Source organism: Crocodylus porosus, unplaced genomic scaffold, assembly GCF_001723895.1.
Source record: "Crocodylus porosus isolate Cpor-Errol unplaced genomic scaffold, CroPor_comp1, whole genome shotgun sequence".
Taxonomy (NCBI): Eukaryota; Metazoa; Chordata; order Crocodylia; family Crocodylidae; genus Crocodylus; species Crocodylus porosus.
The window spans coordinates 37,817,866-37,830,749 of NW_017728947.1; the positions used below are offsets into that span (position 1 = coordinate 37,817,866).

Consider the following 12,884-nt stretch of genomic DNA (forward strand, 5'->3'; position numbering starts at 1 on the left):
TAGTGCCATATGTAAGTAGTCCTGTTCTCTTCATGAGACTGCAACAAACATACTCATGGAAACCTTCTCATTGGAGACATCCATCCCCTGCTTACTATCCTATTAGTATAACTACAGATGGAGTTAGTGGAATTGTTTCCTACTGGATTAAGGTTTTCTTTGGTCATACATGCACGTTTATACAAACTGGGGAAAAAAGACACAGTAAGAAAAAAACAACATGTTCAGGTTTTGTTCTTCCTATTATATCATGTAGACTGTGATAAAATGTGCAATTTTATTTCTTTATTTACTTCTTTAGGCAGCAAAATTGCATAGTTTCTCTTTTGGAACTCCTAACGCTTCCTAAATCTTTATCAGACAGACCTAAAAAGAAAGGAAAGAGAGAAAATGCCATGCTTAACACACAATTATACAACTGGGCATTTCAGGGAAAGGCAAATAGATGACAGAATGCTTCATTGTCCTCATTCAAAAGACTGGACTAATATTGTCACCCTACATGGTCGGAGCTTGTGACGGAAGTTATGCAGGAACCTCAAACCATATCACATCTAAAACGTTAGTCTCCCCATATTCCAAATACACTGTCAGCTTAGTGTCAACACTTTTATGACAACACAATTGACCCACAGCAGGTATCATCTTTGGAAAAGGGAATCTTGAAACCATCACGTTATTCTTTGAATGTTTTTAACATGAGAAATAAATACAGCAACACAACCATATTCAAACATACAGCCCTTTTTAGAAACCAAATGTCCAAGTTACGTTGCAAAATGAAATGTTATTCAGTTGCTTTTCACATGCTCCTTCTGCATACTGCAAAGCCTACAATCATACTTCTTCCTCTGTCTTACCCTTATTCTTAAGATAAAATGCTCTGTAATATGTATTTGTGCAGGAGAGCTGCTACCTTTCTTCAGCCTTGGTCAGGTGAAGTGAAGATTATACCATCCTTTCCCATGTGAACACTATAAAATGATAGCTCATAATCAAGATTGCAGTTTCTACTCCCATGGAGGAAATAACATATCATATCCCATCTAGAATGTCACCAACAAGAGCAATTTAATCAAAGCTGCCTGGTAGCTGTGCTTTGCTATGCACCTTGCACCTGGGCTTCCTCATCAACTTCCAAATCTGTGGAGTAGAAATGCACAGTCAGTGACATCATCCCCAGTGGTTAAGAGGCACATCATGTTTCTCTCACCATTCTGCAGTCCCTCTGGGTAGTGTTTTTGAATGGGACCTTAATGCCATGTTTTTCCTTTTATTTTAGATACTATGACATTGTTTTTATCAATATGATCAAAATGTGACACCTATATCTACTCAACAAAATCTGACAAAGTCTCTGTGGGGGCTTCTCTGTTGTGCCCAGTATACCCTGTTATTTTCCTTTCTGTTCATAGGGTGTCCTCTCAAAGTGTAAAGAACTCTCTTAAACTAATTCACATAGCAGACTAACCTTTTGTTTTTCAATCTATGTTATAACCTTTAAATATATTCCAAACTACTTTCAATGTGAAGAACATCCAGGTATGAGGCCATTATGTTCCCTGTGTTTCCAAACCCTTTCATTTTCAATATGCATGAGTCAGTCCTTTCTCCTATTTTCCCTGCAAAATGGCCTAAAGGCCTTTTCCTTAGGCCTTGTTCTCAGCAGCTAAGAATTCTTGCTCAGCATGAGGGTTGCAGGAAGAGGGAGGGGGAGGGGGTCATTTAAAAAAAAATCTGTGCAATTTATTTTTTTAATCTTTGATTATACAGTATGATGCAATTACAGCTCAATTAATATTTTATATTAAAACTAGTCCTTGGCAGTAATGGTATGAATAAAGAGCAATAACAAATTCTAATGACTTTGTTCCATACCTATTAAACTGTGCATCAGTATCTACAATCAAGCAATCCACCATCTTCATTTTATTAAAGATCCTACTCTGCCATACAGTCGATAAGAAAAAAAGACGACTACCAAAATGTGGGAGATTTGTTTGCAGCAGCATGGAGACCACATGCTTTTAAGACTGTAGGTGTGATTTTTGTGGAAGTTGCTTAACATGCTCATGATACTAGATAGCCCAGGAATGAGAGCCAAAAATATACATCCCTAGTGCTACTGCACAGAGCAGTAATCTTGAGCAGAATACACCTGTTGGAAGGATCAGCTATATTGAACAATGCACTTGCAGTATTCCTGAACAGATCTGATCGCAATATTTGTATAGATTTAGTGGGGAAATGATGTAAAGAACTAAGAAAATGAGAAGAGAGCTAGGAAGCAGTATCTATAGGACCACAAACTATCCAATAGTACAATATTTTTAATTCATACGTATCTTCATCTTCTATTAAAATTCTCTTAAAGCAGATATTATTTTTCATGCAATGCATCAAAAGATAATGTATTGCAAATATTTCTCTGAGATTATTTGAGGATTTTTGTGTTTCCTTTTGTAGCATAGTTAGCATACTCCTTTCACACAGTGATTCAGTTTCATCCATCCAGCGTCCTTTGTAGATTAGACCTTCTGCCTTAAAAATTCACTTGCAACCTTCAAGATTGTACATCCTACAGTGGAGCATTTAACCTTTCACTCTATGTAGACAGGTAAACAACTTAGGAGGATCTTGGTCCTGTGAAGACTTCAACAGAAGTCAGTTTCTGATCCTAGATAGGGAATTGGACCTTTAATTTTCAGGGGTAGGATGTTGGCAACAAAAGAAATTGTTGATAAGTAGGGAAATAAAAGTAAGATGACAAAGAGCCAAGTTCAGTGAATAAATTAGACTTTGTTACATTCATTGAAACTCCCTTAAACCCCTTAAATCTACTTACCTTACCTGCCCATATATGGAGTCTATGTTGGCATAATTTGCACAGCTAGGCTATGCCCAGATGAGCAGGGGCATGAGAGTCATGGTGGCACAAGGCGCACATGGGAAATGTTAAAATGTGCAAATTTGCAGCCCAGTAGCAAAAAAAGCACTGGGAAAAAACCACAGCATGGTGCACATGACAGGAGCATGTGTCCGAAGACATGGAGGCTTAGTGCTCCAGCGAGATGCTTTGGCTGCCAGCCAGAGCATCTTCACTCCTTCAGCTGTGGTGGAGCTCCTCCAGCATGCTGGGACCTAGAAGGAGTTGAGTACAGGCAGTTTGCCTGAAGCAGGACAAAGTGCATGGATAGGAAAGTATGTTTTGGCAAAAAGTAGCAGCACAAATTTGTGCCACTACTATTTTTGCCACTGCAAGTGCATGCCCCTGCACATCTGGACATGGCCCTAGAGTCTAAACACTCATGATCACTGTTTGTTCTAGCTCTTAGCATGCAAGTCAAGCCAACACATACTCAGCTCATAAACCTACTCAAAAAACTAAATTCTGGGGAACATATTAAAGGGAAAAAAGTGTAAGTAAACTATCTAAATCAATATAAGCTAATCAGTCTAATAGGAATATACTTTGGCATTACAATAGGTAAAAAAGTAGGCATAGGCTGCAAGCAATTTGGATTTACCTCTGTATATGAACAAGGGTTTCTTGGTCATGCTTTATTTCTAGGTCAGTCAAATGCTTTCAAATATTTTTCTCTGTGAAACATTATTGATAGCACATTGATTCCATTCCAGGAATGTGGGCTCTGGGATGTATTCTTGGGTGGGTGTCTGCACAAGTTTCATATTAACAGTTAGAAACATTTCAAGACCTACCCAATGAAAGCTATTGGCTTTAAAGATCAAGACTCCAGCATCATGTGTACCAGTGTCTCCATGCTCAAAAATGGTGGCAGGGGCACTTTCACTAAAGCTTGTTCGATAAGCTTTAGTTAAAGCGCTTCTGCTGCCATTTTCAGTGTGGGGACACTGATACACATGACACATTGGGTGCTTTAATTAAAGCGGCTCTCAGAGCCACTCTAATTAAAGCAGACCCCCCTCCCCGGCCCCCAACACACACAATCCTGGAGCACATGCCAATTCCAGGTAGCATTTCTTTAAAATAAGAACAATATTTTCAACTTTGTTTAGTTATCCCACTAGTACTTGAACTCTTTGTAGACACCTTCATCACACTAAGGAATGTGTTTGGAAAATGTTTTAATCCAATGAAGAAAGCTGAAAAGTCCCTTAGAGTAAATCATCATAATTTTCCATTAAGTATAAGGTATATTTATTTACCAGTTTAAATATTAATATAAAATATATTATTCCTCTGTAATGATCCAAAACACTATAACAATATTCTTTGAAGTAGATGTGTTTGGATCATGACAGCAGAAGATAGTAAAATTCTTAGCAAACTTTTAATGTTTAAAGCCACACTAAAAATGAGTTATATCCAAGTACAGAAAAAAAACAACAGTATTTTATTTATAATCTTATTTTAGTGTTTGAACTACAAATTCTGATTCTAGAATTGTTTAAAAGATCATGGGTTTTATAGCTGTTCACAAGTAAATTAATTTCTTGGATATTTTCTTTTTTTTTGTTTCTTCTTTCACAGAATGGTCCTCTTGGTAAATACAGAACAGGTCATTACATGAAAAAAAAATTAAAAATTGTTTTTTGTTTTTTTTTCCTTATTCTTCCTTATAAATCTACCCCTAATGCTCCACATCCTGTTGAATGATTCAAGAAGGGCATGAGGAAAGAAAAATGAAACAGAAAAAAGAGACAAAATAGACCAAATCTCACCACTAGAATTCACCATAAAAATTCTCAAAGTGTAACAGAATTCATACAAAATTTCCTAGACCAGTTCTTTTAGGGAATCAAGAACTTCTATGAAAAATATGGCCAATGGGGGTTAGAGTAGGTAGAGGAAGGAGGAGGAAAGGACTTGGGTAAATAAGTGCAGCAAAAACAGGTTCTGAGGAATACACATAATTTTGTCTGCTTTAGATCACAATAGAATTTTTAATAAATAAATTTCTTTTTTTGTAAAGACACTTTTTTGAAACAGTAGATTTAGCCCAGTCATTTGTGTCATTTGTTTTATAAACCGTCTTTTTTGTCCCCTCCCACCCCATAACATCATAAATGTTTCAGATCTGAGTCTCTTGTACATTGTCTTTAGAGTTCATTCGGATCAATAACGGTTCATGCACTGAACTGTGTATTGAATTTATTGTGTTAACTGTTGTTGTGTGGTTGAAAGGAGACTTATAAGAGTTATAGTGATTTAAGTGCTCATGCTCTATTGCTGGCATGGGCAAGTGACTCTCTATGGGTGTGTCACCTGTAAGCTCATCATCCACATTAATAATCTCTACAGTCCGTGTTGGAGCATGGTGGTTCTGCCGGTGATGCTGTTTCCTCATTTTGTAGAAAATTACCAGCATCACAGCAGCCATGAGGGTGATAGCCACAAAACAACCAATTATGATTTTGGTAGTCTTCATAACCTCATCTATTCCTGGAATCCCATTGTTTGGGTCCGTCACTGGGATGGTGTACGTTTTTTCTGTTGACCTTGTGCTCTGTGGAGTGAGAGAGGTTGTCATGTTGGTGGTCTCCCAGTCAGTAACTGGCGTGGGCCCGACCTGCTCCGTGGTCCGTGCCTCATCCTGAGAAGGTTCCACAGTCTCTACTGTGACAGTTGAAAAGTATGTGTAACCATTTTCCACTGCAGTCACATTAAGTGTGGCAGAAGCTGTGGTATTTCCAACAGAGTTACTCACCATGCATGTATACAAGCCCGTGTCTTGCACGGTCACCTTTGTAAAATTTAATGTGCCATCACTAAGCACAGAAATCCGAACTCTGTATGCCCCATGTGTCATAACTGATCCATTTGGAGTAATCCAAGATACAGAAGTCAGAGAAGTTGATGCTCGGCATTTCATCTCTGCAGCCATGCCTTCTGTGACGTTGAGGTCTGCTGGTGGCTCCACTATCACTGGAGCATAGCACGTGAAGTAATTCAGGTCCAGTTCACCAATGTACCTTCCTTTCAAGTTAGGAGGTGTGTGGCAACGGGCACAGCATGCAGTGTTGGAGGGTGCCTTGTCTTTAATCCACCAACTGAGCCAAAGAATGTCACAGTTGCAGTTCCAAGGATTGTGGTGCAGGTGAATCCTTTCTAGTCGGAGTGGTGTGAAAAGGTCATGAGGCAGTAGTGTGAGATTGTTGTGTGCCAGGTTGATCTCTACCAGTGACTGAAGGTTATCAAAGGCATTTCTTTCAATCACTTGAATCTGGGATTGTATCATCCACAATTTTTGAAGATGCATTAATCCTTGGAAGGACCCAGGCCTGATGGCAGTTAGATGGTTCCCAGAAAGATCTAGCTCATCCAGTTTTACAAGCGGTGTAAGGTTAGGGATCTCCCGAAGGTTGCACATGGCAAGGTTCAAATATCTCAAATTGGACAAACCTTCAAAGGCACCTTCTGAGATATATGAAAGCCTTTTTAATTCACCCAAATCCAACCTACGCAGGGAAGGGATTCTGTTAAAAGCATAAGAAGGGATGCTCTCAATTGGGTTGTTTCTCAACCAAAGTTCCTTCAGTTTTGACAGGTATACAAAAGCCCCATTAGGGATGGTGGTAAGACGATTGTCAAAGAGTTCCAGAGTGTTGAGATTGGCCAGACCATTGAAGGCCCCTATTTCAATTGTTCTAATGTGATTCCTGCTTAGCTGCAAGATTTCTAGGTGCCTCAAATGTTTGAAACTATTCACTTTAATGATTTGAATCTGGTTCTCATGAAGATTCAGTAATCGTGTGTTGGTAGAGATACCGTCTGGGACATCTCTCAGATTCTTCCGCACGCAGATCACCTTGCTGAACTGGTTGCTGCAGGAGCAGACAGAAGGGCAAGTTTGAGCCCTTACTAGACCAGCCACCACAAGTAGTTGAAGAGCCAATAGCACCACAAGCAGGGGGTCAAATAGGGCCCTGTTAAACCTAGGACCTATCATTATCTGCTGTGGATGTAAGGTCATCTTGTTCAACATTCATAATTTATTTGGTGTTGGTCCTTCTGGAGTTTGAATAGTCTGCAAGAAAAGAAAGGAAGGGGGAGGGAAGAACGTTAAATAAATACCAAATATTAATGTTAGCTGATAAAAAATTCTCAGTGCTTTTCAGTCAATCATGCCTGTTCCATTAGATATGGGTTTTGGTGTTTGCAGCTTTCCACACAACAGCGCAAGCTACAACTTGCATTTCAATTTAGCAACTTCAGAATGTAGGCCATACTTCATTTCAAGTTATAAATGTTTGTAACAGGATGGCAGGTAAACTGCATCACCTACCAGTATCTAAGAGAAGCACTTGCACTGTAGGTATAGAAGGGGAGCCCAGAGAACCAATGACAAGAACCTGAAGAGACAGGCAGGCAACAACAGTGAAGAAATTATCTAAGTACCCAGTGTTTTAAAGCAGAAAAAACAAACAAACAGAAAAAAAACCCAAAACCTCAAAAGCAAGATAAGGCTTCACCTTTTTGAACCTTTAAGGCTGTGTGAATGTGAATGCAGGTCTGGGGCCATATTGTAAGTGAAGCTTTTATTGTTGAATGTAGACCATGAAAATGTGAGTGCAAGATCTTTCTTATTTCATGGAAGCAAATACAAAACTACCCAAAGCTTTGTGTGACCTGCTGAGCATCAGCTCTCCCCCACTGTTAAACAGCCTCATCCAATTTCACGATATTTCCTCCTCTATTCTCATGTTTGGCAGCAGCAGCAGAGAAACACTCATTAGTAAATGTGTGCTGAACACAGAAATAAAGAATAGCTGTTTAAACTCTGAAAAAAATATCTCAGTAGCTGCAGGGTTAGCAATTTCACTGCTACCTCTAAAAAAATTTCCTACAGATCTTAGTGCAAGGAAGAGCAGGGGGAAGACCTTTACACTCTGCAAATGATCATTACCATTAAAAGACTTTCAGTGCTGATTCATTTGTAGTAGTGCCTAAATCCCCCAGCTCTGGGTTCATTTTCAATCTGCTGCTCACTGCAAGGTCCCTCTGCTGTAGAGATTAATTTCCTATAAATCAGCCAAAAGTGAAGTCTTATAAATTACAGCAAACTCAAAGCACATTTATAACCCAGAGCACCAAGATGCATAATACATGTATTCAGTAGAACAAAATACTATCAGCTAAAGGTTTTCTACTATTATTTCCATTTTTGTTTCATTTTGCACTAAAAAGATATCCTAGTTTTTAAACTATGGTAAGGGATAATACAATAGAAAGTAAAAGAAAAAACAGTATATTGTGCACTGGAGTTGCTCATTTAATGACAGACTTGCTATAATTATAAATTCAAAGTACATGTACGGTGCATCTACATGTCACCTTACGACAATGGAGTGATGCACTATGTCACTGTATGGCATGCTATGCTGATGCACTGATCATGTGGGTCTACACATGATCGGCAGCTATGTCCAGAGTGGTGCACTTCCCTGAGCACCACATGTATGGTGTAGTATGGGCAGTTACTGCGCTGTGCTTTAGTACTTCTAAAAGGAAATAAGCATGGCGTCGTAGCAATGTTGCCGTACGGTGATGTGTAAATGTGCCCGTATTTATGTATGTGGTTTGGTACTGTTGGTACTAACTTTTTGTTATAGCTTAGAATTAGAAAGGGTTTTCATTTGAACTTTTAAATCTTTACTGCAGAAGCAGCATGGATTAATGGTTAAAGCTGATCACTGGAAGAGCTGGACTGTTGTATTTACTCTTTGTTGTTTATAAGACACCAGTCATTGTAGTATCTATTCAAGAAACTGGCACCTCTGCCTTTTGCAACCTTGGGCAACCTCCTTCTGTGTCTATAAAAATCAAGTCACTGTTTATACTAGCTTCACGGAGGGAAGGCAACGTTTAATTAATCAGGCATGATTCTGATCTTACACTGTTGTATAAAAGGGATAGTAAATCTGGTGAGGTCAGTAAGGTCACAATGGTTTGAAAGCAATAAAAGCATGAACAGGCATTTAGTATTGATACTGCTAAGATCTTTGAATGGATTTTGCTACAAATTGAATGCCATTTTTAAATATTTTTCTATCATTTTATTTTAGTGTGTTTAATTAATGCATTCTTTAAAACTTACCCTCTAAGTACTAGGCATAAACAATAAATCCCATTAGCAAGTAATAAAACAGGTAATCATTGAACCACTTCCCCCCATGCAGTAGTACAATTCTCTTGACTCTACTGTAGTTAAGAACAGAGTTTATTCCACCGCAGTTAAGTTCTAGGTTATCATGTATCGTTGTATGTTTGGAATGATATGTAGTTGGGAGATCCATCTGCATCCAGCAGATCCACTTCCACCCTTTCTCTTTATTGCCTGTTGGTTACAACACTTAACTGAGAGATGGGATACCTGAGTAACACTCCCTATTCCAGTCCATGAGTATGTCTTGCAAAAGTGAAAGTATCAACAGGGCCTAAATGTGATGCTATTCTGTGCTGCTTGAGTCCCTGAAAAACTGTGTATTGGAGTGGGAGGGAGGTGGTGACATGAGTTTATATAGTCTCAGGCACAGAAAGGTGCTGAGCCTGTATCTCTTGACTGCCATTAACTACTGTAAAAGGGGAACAATTTCCTCCTCCTTGTTTCTACCTCTTCATTTCTTTTGTATTTATTAACAGTATCCAGAGTGATTTTTTTCCTACTTCAGGTTGAACATTTTGTTTGACCGCCAAATTGTCTTTTTTTCTTCTCTGTTATGGTAACTGAAATTGAAATATTTTCCCCTAATATTTTTCTGTAACTACTGGACCAAAATTCACTTATTCACAGAGCCCTAATGCTCATGCTGGCATTACAGGCCAAACGATCCTGTGGCATTTATCTTTACCTTTCCCGTTTAGGTCCTGCACCAAGCATACTTCATTCAGACTTAAGCCTGAGGCCCATGCTCTCTGAAGTCACCATAAATAATTGTTCTCTACCTGTTATATATGTGTACATTTTCATCCCATCTTATTGTTTGCTTAGCTAACTGGATACCCTAAACATACATATTAAAAACCAAGGAGGCCACTGCAAGAATGACAGGACAAAGAAGAAGAAAATTTGGAGATATTTTCATGTGTGTATTTTGTGGGGGGTTGCTCATTTTATCTTCCTGTGTATCTAGATTTTGTTTTGTATTTTAGGAGTATAAGTACAAAAAGATAAGAAGCCTCTAGTATTTTACTGAGTGTCTGAGTGTATGTGTGGAGTTTTAGCTTTTGTAGCTACTATTTGATTTTATTTTTGAACTTATTTATATAAGTGTTTTTCCTCATCTCTAGTAATGCATGATATAAAATCCCCTATATCAGCATAGGTTGAGTCTAATTAGGCTTTGTGTCATTGAAGTGCTAGGGAGGGTAAGCTAAAATCCAGTCTCTTCACATGTGAGTCTGATGCTGCAGATTAGCCACCATAACCACTGGAGTCTAACCAGGGAATAGGGTGCTCAAGATTTCCCTTTGCAGTACACATGGGTACAAATAGTCATCCTTGTTTGGACTGTGGTTCCCCCTTTCATTGTGCAGACCATATCCATCAACGTCAATTACACCCAAAATAATATACTGAAAAATAGCCAGCACTAAATGAATTTTTAAATTCATTAGCTCCAGCCTTAAAAATGTGATATATATTTTAATGATCCTCACATAAAGACCCATTTTCAGATGCATATTGGGGGATGGGGTGGTGCTAGTGCTAAGGTGCATAGTTAACAGCTCAAAGATTGCAAATTTGAAGCCATAACAGAAATGCTCATGGCATGGCCCTGTCATATTCCAGCAAATATGAAGATTCTGTTAAATTCCTTATCACAAGGACATGGAAAAGGAATGATGCATATACTCGCAATTCAATCGCTCTCTCTTTTTTTTGCTGGCAAAATATAAAGGTTGGCTTTATCGATTTAATTCATTTATTAGATTTATGTACTACATTTCCCAAAAGAGACTCAGGGCAGCTTACAATAAAAGCCAGACTAACTTATAAAAACACAAATAAAATATTAAATTATATAGAAGGTATATAATAACAGCTCCCTAAAGCACACCCCAACTTAACCTTGCTTGCTAAATGCCTGTTCAAATAAAAAGGCTTTCATTGCTTCCAGAAGATGTCCTGGATTGGGTTCTGATGAACCACAAAAAAATGAGTTCCAAAAGCATGACTTCCTATGCACACTTGATACACAGATGATACTTGCAGATGGTTCCTCTTATTGGATCTTAGGGATCAAGATGGAACACAAAGGAAAATGAGATAGGTATGTAGGCATGTAGTACCAAGACCTTACAGGTCAGACCCAGTTCCTTGAATACTTTTCAGAAAGTTATTGGGAGCCAGGGCAGGCTCTGGAGCACTGGACTAATGTGCTCTTGATGATTCAGGCCCATCAGAAGGTAGCTGCCACGTTATACATTAGCTGCAGCTTTTGGCCAGGCGTCAAGGACAGCCCCACATAGAACATTTTGCAGTGGTGTAGCCTCAAGTTTAAAAAAGCATGGATGATAGTGGTCAGATCAAAATCTGAAAGAAATATTCCAAGCCTTTTCACCAGACAGAGTTGGTAAAAGATGCTCTTAACTACCACCACAACCTGGAGATCCAGATACAGCAAAGGATCCAGCAGCACCCAAAGACTGCAGAATTAAGTGACAGGGGGACTAAATCCCACCAGCGATGAACATCCTTACCCCCCCCCCCCCCACCATAAAGATTGCCAACAATCATCATATTTGTCTTGTTTGGTATCAGCTTTATCTGGTTCATCTGGATCCAATCCCCAGCTGTAGCCAGGCACTGGGTAATAACAAAGACTGCGGCTCGTATGAGAAAGAAAGATAAAGACGGGTGTCCAAAACTCTGTACTGTCTTTTCTAGGGGACTCATATGCTTATTGAATAAGAGGTGACAAGAAACGTATGGGACAACAAGTAAGCTCTGGAGAGGATGACAAGCACATTTACCCTCTGGGATCTCTTTATTAGGAAGGAGCAGAGCTAATTAAGAGTGGTTCCACCAGGTTGTATAAACTTTTTATCAATAATTCCATCACAGGCCACTGAAAGATTCTAGTAAGATTAACAAGGCACAATTTCCCTTTTCAGTTTCTAAGAAAATTCAAACAAAAACAGCACGTGTGGACAGTCAACAAGCTTCTTTCATTCCCCTTGATCATTCTTTACTTCCAAGATATTTTTGGCTAGCAACACATGTACAAACAACACAACTCAATAGTACTAGTGTTTACATTTAAATTTCAATGTAAAATATTGAGAATGTTGTTCAATTAAGTTCAATCCAATTCCTGTAAGTTAGGAAATGATTATATTATGTTTGCCTGCATAACCTTAACTTTACCCCTTGGATTTATGCATTACATAAGGCACTCCTTGATAGATTTCAGGCACTCCCCAATAGATTTGAGGCACTACAGAAATATAATAAAGCAATTCTTCTGTTGCAAAGAACTCGGAAAAGTCACAACAAGTCAAAATGTTTTAATTCTATGGATTCCTTTTTGAATTGCTGAGTTTTTCTACTGAATTATATTGGTACACCTAACAGTGCTAACATTGAGTGTCACCCCACAGAATCCTTTCAAGGATCTCAAAGCACTTCAGGGTACTATGGCACCCTGCCTAGGACTCGTTGGCCTATATCCAAAAAGTCGTTTGATATCACACAATTGTGTCATCATCAATGTAAAGCCAGGTCAAGCAAAGGAGTATTGAGTTCACTTTTCACAACTCAGTCATGTGTGCATGCACTGGAGAAAATCATGGCCAGTTCACACTTGCCCTTCTGACGCAAGTAAGGAAAATTACTTTTCAGCAGGCATCTATCTGTCTCTTTTTAAAAAAAATGTTTAGCCTTGGGATCATTGATGTA

At 38.7% G+C, this 12,884-nt stretch overlaps 1 protein-coding gene across 4 annotated transcripts in view; it reads right to left on the reverse strand.

The window, feature by feature from the left end:
• Positions 1–4,353: 4,353 nt before the first annotated feature.
• The window catches only part of LRRC4C (leucine rich repeat containing 4C), a 140,494-nt gene continuing 131,963 nt past the window's right edge, over positions 4,354–12,884 (reverse strand). For 3 of the 4 annotated variants that reach the window (XM_019552287.1, XM_019552285.1, XM_019552286.1), the window contains one exon: positions 4,354–7,010. In XM_019552287.1, coding sequence (XP_019407832.1) covers positions 5,055–6,968 — 1,914 coding nt within the window. In that variant the 5' untranslated portion in view covers positions 6,969–7,010 and the 3' untranslated portion in view covers positions 4,354–5,054. Of the gene's footprint in view, positions 7,011–7,889; positions 8,029–12,884 lie in introns of those variants that run through there. The other variant, XM_019552288.1, reaches the window with a different exon arrangement.